This window comes from Halyomorpha halys, unplaced genomic scaffold, assembly GCF_000696795.3.
Source record: "Halyomorpha halys isolate HHAL.00 unplaced genomic scaffold, Hhal_1.1 Scaffold106.1, whole genome shotgun sequence".
Lineage (NCBI taxonomy): Eukaryota > Metazoa > Arthropoda > Insecta > Hemiptera > Pentatomidae > Halyomorpha > Halyomorpha halys.
The window spans coordinates 52,533-61,129 of NW_027111449.1; the positions used below are offsets into that span (position 1 = coordinate 52,533).

Genomic DNA, 8,597 nt, shown 5'->3' on the forward strand with positions numbered 1-8,597 from the left:
ATATTTCCTTAATATTACAGGTTCTTTACTGGATGAGTTTTCATTAATATAATGAGATATATAATACATTACTTCATGAACCTTTCATCAAGCTTACTTTTCACTTTGTCATATCCACCTAATGTGCACATGCCAGAACATGAGTAACTTCTTCCAAATTAATGATTTATTACATTTTATGACATAATAATCTAGTTAAATAAGTAACATCATAATATCATGAAGCGAACATACCAAATATTTGAGGATCATTCAATTGAATAATTATTTGATCACTCGATAGGTGTTTATTTAAATACATCTTTTATAAGATATGGCCTATAAGAAAATATGTGCTAATGAGTTTTTCTTTCATATTATAAAATAATAATCAGTGAAAAATCTCATAGATTCAAATAGAGAAAAGGTTAATAATCCTTTTATATGAACCATTAATTAAGAAAGCTTGTAAAAAAAAAAATTAATTAGATAATAATAAATAAAATTAAAAATTATAATCTGATTTTTTTTATAACTCTCTACCTTAAATATATAAGAGTCTTTTGTTGGTAGTTCTTGTACTTCAAAATAATCTTCTAAATCCCCTTCTGTACACACGATGCATCTATCGAGAAACAATGGTTCCTGAAAAGTAATAGAAATACAATAAATTATTGTTTTATTATTGCGGTTTAAATTAATATTTAAAAACCTGATGCATATTTTTATCCGGAAATTTTTTCACATGATAATAACAATCTTTCATTATGCATCAATGCAAATTATTGTTTTGGTTGATGTCCTGGCTAAGAAATGGGTTAAAGTTTAAGGTTTTAGGGTGTTGAACACTTAAGAGGTGTGCTGCTTATGACAATTAATCTGTGTAGGAAATAGATAATATTGAAACAGAAAAATATTCAACATAGGTCAATGAATCCTATAATATCCTGCAATATCCTAATGCTGCTACAATGTATAATCCAAAAGGGCTTATAAAATTATTTTGCATCAAAGGAAAGCTGAATAAGCTTATAGCATAACAAGTGGTATAATTAGAAGAAACACTTTCTGAAGTAAGTACTAACTTTGCCACCATTAAAGGGATTAACAGTAAGTGGACAAAAGTATAGTCAGTAAAAGTGATCCTAGATGAACTAAATCTTGATGTTCTCAATGTGGTTCAAATAAAGAATCCAGCTCTTGACAGTCATTTAGGTTACCACTACATGTTTATAAGGGTTCCAATTGAGTATGATGGGCCAGCACCCCATAAGAAGGGAAAAAATGACTTATTTACTACCACTTGACCAAACCAAAAAATATATAAACATCTCTTGAGGTTTCTTGATTATATAAATGACAAAGCTAGACATTTCTGTTGGAGAAAGACTAACCAGAAGAAAACACTAAAGTATCTGTCAAAATTTAACATTAAACATAATCTCCATTATGAAAGGGGTATATTTACCAATTAATGACTTTAAAATAATTTCAATAAATGTAAAGTGCAATATAAATTAATTTTTACTATTTGTGATATATTTAAAAAAAATATTGAGATTTACAACTGTATTAAATACAACAAGTAAATGAAGTAACAAATATATGCTTGTAAATAATGATATAACATGACACAAACTTGTATGAAAAAACTGCTCATTGGTAGTATAATTATTATTTATGACATTATTTTTTTTCTTATTTTACTATTGACAATATTACAATTGTATAATAAGATACCATAATAAGTTACATTAGTGACCTACCCTGAGCAAGGAATATCTCCCTCCTTTTTCTTTCATTAGTACTAAAGTTGCATCTCTGATTCCATTTTGTCTTGGAAATACAAGAGGGTCATCTGTATCTGGTTGGTAGTCATCTGTTGGCTGTAAACAAATTTTTAATACTAATAAAATTCAAATGAACATATTTTAAAATAAATATTGAAAATATTTTTTCTTGAAGGATGTTTCTAGCACTCGTATTTGTAATTCCGCAATATTCAGAACATTTATTTATTTATTTTTTTTTTGTTTTCTCCCACTTATATAGTCTCCCACTTATATAGGAATGTGTTCCCAGGCCCTCCACAAAATAAATATTTTGTGAACTAAGCACTCTGGAACCCAAACGTTCTCCAACATCATGCCCTTATATATGTATTTGTATTTAAAGCATTGTTTATATTTTCCTTTCTTACCAATATTTATTATTATTTTTATAATTGGAATTAATTATAATATGGAATTGTAAAAGTCTATAAAACCAATCTTAGTAACAAATCACAAAATTATAAAAATTGTTCAGAACTTTTACAAATACAGTAAATTTTCTCTTAACTAGCATTCAGCTAATTGGTGATGTACTTTCTTAGCAAAACTAGAAAATTCTTTCAGCATATGATTTTAACAGTTAAATTAATGTTTAATGTTTATTGACCCAGTGGTGATTAAATATTGGAATCTGATATGAATATAGTGGCATCAAAAGTGGTTCAAGCCAATGGTTGGAATTATTAGAGAAAGAAGTAATGAAATTTCCAAAAATCTCTTCTTTCAGTGTGTTAGATGAGTTGCTCTCTACTTTTTTTTTTTTCCTGCTCTTTTAAACATCGACTTAAGGTCGCATTCTTCTCTAACTGTATTTTACAGACAGAGTACAAACTTAACTAATATTGATATAGATGTATGACTAATATATGGTTTATCATCCATTCCCTCGTAATACCCTCCATCACCTGTATATTTTTATATTAGAACTTTAGATGTTTTCATTATTCCTTATTACAAAATTGGCAATTTTTCATGTATATATTTAGTGTTAAGATGGATATAATTAAGTATGTCCTTTATATATTTTTTATTTGACATAATTTCTCCATTCCATGAGTTATATAATTTTTCTTTCTTAAAAAAAAATATAATTATTTTGGATTTATGAATATATTTTTGTGGTTAATTAATTTATTTTTTGGGGGGGGTATTTCCTTTTATCCATTACAACCTACCTGCACTAGAATCAAATAAGAGTTACAGTACAAATTGTTGTTTTAAATCAATATATAACCATTAAAAACATAAAGTTTTTAATGTTGTTAATATTATAACAACATACCTTTCCTAGGGTAACAAGCAATGCGTTAACAGGGGTCAGTTTTATGGTGGCTCTTCTCTTCCAATTCCCATCTGTAGGTTGTGTATAGAGCAGCTTGCCTTCCATTGCAAATCTAACTTCCTCATGTGTCCATTCCAGAACATCCACCGCAATCTGAATTGAAATCATAAATTCCGTAAAAAAAAAATAAAAAATATGCATTTTAGACATTTTTTAATTTAGACTCTAAACCATATCAATATAACTTACTAGAGTGTTATTGAAATCAACATTATTTGGATCCATGAAAGAATCTTAAATTAATAAATAACTAATATGAAGTCTGAATGGGCAAAAATTTGGCAAGATCAATAAATTATTCTTTTTAACACTAAAATGACTTCTTTGTGTACTTAAACTAATAAATAGTCTCTGCTCTTTGGTTGTTGTTGATTAATAAATAACTATTGTTAGTTTTATACATTAATAAACTATTTTTGGTAATTGGAATTATCCTTTGATATAATAATCTGGGTACCGAACCAAATTAAAATTGAAGCTATTTATATATAGTTTTAATATGAAATTAAGTATTACTTTTATTACAAAAGGTTAAAAATTATTGGATTTCGCTATTGATATTTTACATAGTAATTGCACATAAATACATTGCAATTATTTTATGTTCAGATGGTATATATATGCCTCGCGTCATAATCTCTTAACTGATTAGTAGATCTGAAGCTTAAAAATATACATAAGTTGAAAGTTAAAATAATCTATTTCTACCAATTTTTAAGCCACAGTTACAACATCTAATTATATATACTAAGTAATAGAATCAATCGGTAATGCATGATTTAATAAACGCATAGTCAGTTTTGCTTATGTTTTTTATTATGATGATAACTCCTTAGCCTTTTTTCCATTTCAAGGGTAATAATCACTTATCAAATAAGGGTGCCCTTACATATCTGTCAATCTGACAAAAAACTGGTCTTGAAATTGTGTTAATTCTTGAATCAAATAAACATGAAACAGGTTTATTCTGAGATCAATGTGTTTTGAATGCATTGTTTATTCTGAGAGAATACATTTGAATTTTCTTATTTATAAAATAGTTATGTCCTCTCATAGGACAGGTCAAATTAACAGCAAGGCTTTTATACAATTGGTATACACTATTTCAATCTAAAAAAAAGAAAATTTAACATTTATTAAAAATTTTGATATTACCTTCCTGAGTTTGATGTTGGTCATGTCAGTTTCTTCATTACCTCTTCTCCCGTTTGTTATCGATATTCTCCTCCATAATTTATTTGTGCTAATATCTTTTGCTAACTGTAATTAAAGGAAAATTAGTATGGATACTTATAAATATCCTATATATAAGTAGTTACAATATACATATTCCATTCAGATAAATGGAGTCTATAGATTTCTGTCTATTTATTTTTCCAATCTTATCATTAAATCTGTCACTCAAGATTCTCAGTCTTACCATAAAACTGTATAGCTACTGTTTTTGTAAATAAATATGGTCATAACATTTTTTTTTTTCCCTAGTGTCTTATAATATAATAATGGGAAATTGTCTTATACCACTGATAAAGCACTCTAATAGTTCAATAAAATGAGTTAATGTTATTGGTCTTTAAACATTTTACTCATAAAGAAATGAATTATAATAAAAAAAAAAATTAAATTGAAATTACTAAGAAAAATGTTGGAAAGTTATAAGTCAGCCAAACGAATTGGGTAGACCAACCAATTACAGATCAGATTCCTCATCCAGGTGATGAGGAAATTGTAGTAAACACTGAACTACTTAAATCACTAAAATCCATCGTAATTATTGTACATAAAATTAAACCGTTAAAAAGGTATGGAGATCCCTTGGGTATTGTTAAAGTCCACATTATGATATCTTGAAAAGATTCTTCCTCAGCCAGTTAGAAGTGCATAGGGTGTTAAAACTCAATAAAAAAAAGAACATTATTATATTTAAACCAAAACCCAGTACCAATTATTCAAGTTATTCTTATTTGGAAATAATATTGTTTTTTAATTTGAACATTGATTACATGATTAGGTATAATGGGCTCGAAATTAATATTATTGAATAAATGTGATCCAGTTAACTTCATAGCCCCAACAATGTTGTGGCCATGAGAGGTCCTTTAGCCTACTGGAGGTAACTTACACCGACCAGGAATTAGAGTGATGATCCTATCCCTACCCTTTTGATCTTTCAGAATGTTAATAGCCGTCCAGAGGTTTTGTCTATGGACAGTCTGTTTTAGAGTAAGAAAGTTAGATTATCATGCTGACCCTGAAGAGCTATAATCTGTGGTTCTAGAACATTTTGTCACTTTCCTAGAACTTGAGTGAGAAACTAAGAAAGTCACTACTACTAAATTGGCCTGAAGGGACTAGTTATTGAGCCGGTGGATAGTCCGTCAATGCACGAAAGAAACCATTGTTTATTGAAATATGGGTGAATTGGTTACCCCTTCTGGACTATTTCTGCATCCGCAAGAAATTATATCTGTAAGAAGACAATATTGAGCAACCAAAGATCTTCAGTGTCTATAGTGTCAACCGAAAAAAATGAAATAAATACAATAAAATTTTATAGTGTATGGTAATTCCTAATAATGTTGGTACGATGTTCCTTAATATTAACACACACACAAAAAAAATAACCTCTATTTCTGTAGTTTTTAGCCAAAAACCTTGTAAGTTTATAAGTGAGATTAAAAATTTTGATTCAAAGATGAAATAGATGAAATACTCTACAGTGCATCTAATTTAAAATAAAAAAATAGATAAAATAAAAATGATAAAATTAATATTTACTTTATTTTTATGTAAGTAGGTAGCAAAGTTTTTATTATTCATCCATATAAAATGCTCTATTTTATGAAGTGAGGAACAAATTAAGCAATATTTTTGTTGGGTTATTGTGTGAATAAAATAAGAAGTAATAATGCTACACTTAATAATTTTAAAAACTAAAGATAAATAATTGTTATTTGAAATAAACGAATAAATATGCAAAATTGTGAACAGTGATTAAAACTTTAATAACATGAAGTCATATTATTTCAAAATTTAATATCTTCATTATTTCACCTGATTATATATGTGCCATAGGTTTAATGTTGAATACTGTTAAAGATAGGTAAATAGAACACAATTATGAATAATAAATAAGAATACATTAGGTATGAATCATCTAACATAATGTCAAAAGTTTTAAACTGAAGAAAACGGTTCAGTTTGAGCTCAAGTAGGTGGCTCGTGCATCAGTAAGTACTTATTTGTGAAGTCAGTGAAGAACCAAAGTGTTGTCGATATGTCATAGTCTTAAAGCTATCTTGTCATCTGCTGTTGGTGGTATATCACGCTAACATCTGTAATATATACAGTCAAATACATTAATATTAGTTAGTCAAGCATAGTGTTTCAACTCTAACTTGGTCAAGCTTAATCTTGAAACTTGGTTGGTCAAAATACTGTAAATTTTGCTTAAAGTCATCTGATTAGTTTGGAAATTTATTTTTTATAAATATTTTTTTCTGTCTACTCTCATGTAAAACTAAGTGAATTATTTGTTGTATTTTGAATAAAGAAACCTTAGGATTATCAATCTGAAAAATATTGATTAAAAATATTTGACATATCCTCACATAATTAATGTGTTCGAGGTGAAGTTCTATATTATGTTGTGCTTCCTTAATTGCTTCTTTACCAATTATGTGCGTTGGAGTCACTTTGTACAAACGGGAGAGAAGAAGAGGGTATTTAGTTATCCTTTGCACAGGAACCTGCAATTTAGATACAATATTGTTCAAACATCTTTTCTATTGTAGATAAAATTGTTGTAGAAAACCAAGGGCATAAGAAAATAACACTGTCCCTAAGGTGACTGTAATTTTTATCTAATCTTTATACTACTAGTTTACATAATGTGACTGGGGTTTCTTTGCTTTAGATATAAATTTAGTGATGAATATTCTTACGCATTGATATGGAAATAAATAAAATATTATTAAAGATTTAAGATAAGTGAAAAAATATTTTTATTTTGAGTTGATTCTAATCAATAATAGAGTAAAAGCAAACAAGAACAGAAATCAAGAAGAAGAGAATGAAAAATATTGGAAAGTTGAATCCAAGAGGCCTTTGAATGGGGGGGGGGGAGGAGGACAGATGGTTCAGGAGAGAAATTCCTGGATCAAAATCTGCCTTAGGAATCCTCGCACTTCTAAGCACTAGAAGAAAAGGAGGTTAAATGAATGTTTAAATGATGAAGAATGGTTGGGATTTAGGTAAAAGTTGGATGGATAGTAACACTTGTTGTTGATTTGTTAGCTTTGGATCGATACATTAAAAATTATGCAAGATGATAGTGAAAACAGTACGTTTGAGAGGTAATGGGCAATGAAGTATTGTTGATATAAGTAGTAAAATATTCATTTAAAATTAGTGAAATAGTAAGAGATATAGGCATCATTGGGTGTCAGTAAAATAAAGCTAACAGTGTATGGGCCTCTTCCACCTAGCATCCAATAAATCAGATTAATATTCAGGCGGAATACAGTTGTATTATTTATAATTTTCACAAATAAAGTGTTTTTATTTTATGTTACAATAATTCTTTATTCCATATCTCCTGGGATAAACAAAACCTAATAAATCCTCTTTTATATGTTGACAGGTGATATAATGAGACATATCATCATATAAAAGATATCTCACAATCTTACGTTCACTTTCGTAGGTCAGTTGCTATTTCTTTATTCAACTACCTACTCAGTTATCCACACAAGGCTGATTGGACCCTGTTCCTGATCCTAACCATTAAGATAAAAATGCTCGGGGTCACATGTATCAATCCATGGTTCATAGGCAGCGACACTACCTACTACACTGCAGAGACAGATATAATTAAAATTCATGCACATATATTCTATGAAGTCTTCAACTTTAATCTAATGTATATAATATGAACACTTATATTCTCAGAGATGACATAATATGATTTTTAAATAAATTTTATTGTATGAATTTTATCGTATTTTTCATTATATTTGGTACAAAAACTATCAAGTTTTGTAATCCTATTCATAGTATAGAATTCCGTATGTAATTTATTAATTTAGGAAAATTTGTGGTAAAGCTGTTTGTTTGAACAAAATGTTTCAACAATAAATGTCAAAAAAATATTAAATTTTCATTTATTCATAGAAAAATTAGACAATCAGGTCAATGTCATAGAAAAATATCATAGAATAAGTCAATTGGCAGATCGGTAAACTTAATAATTCATTTCTTTTTAAAACAATTTTGATCTCTCTTCTCTCAACTTTATTCTTTTTTAACATCCGACGTTTCGACCTCTCAGGTCATTCTCAAGGATTCCTTATTCTGTCTTCATTCCTTTTTTTCCTTAAAATTCATTAATGCCGGCTAATTGCCTTTGTCCCAATAATTTCTTCTATTAAATTATTTCCTAAATT

General features: G+C 28.2%; 1 protein-coding gene across 1 annotated transcript in view; it reads right to left on the minus strand.

The window, feature by feature from the left end:
• The window catches only part of LOC136796264 (uncharacterized), a gene marked incomplete at its 5' end in the record, with an annotated part of 8,757 nt that extends 1,590 nt beyond the window's left edge, over positions 1-7,167 (minus strand). The window contains 5 exon segments of the mRNA XM_067049440.1: positions 523-624; positions 1,746-1,865; positions 3,094-3,246; positions 4,309-4,413; positions 6,765-7,167. Coding sequence (XP_066905541.1) covers positions 523-624; positions 1,746-1,865; positions 3,094-3,246; positions 4,309-4,332 — 399 coding nt within the window.
• Positions 7,168-8,597: the final 1,430 nt, after the last annotated feature.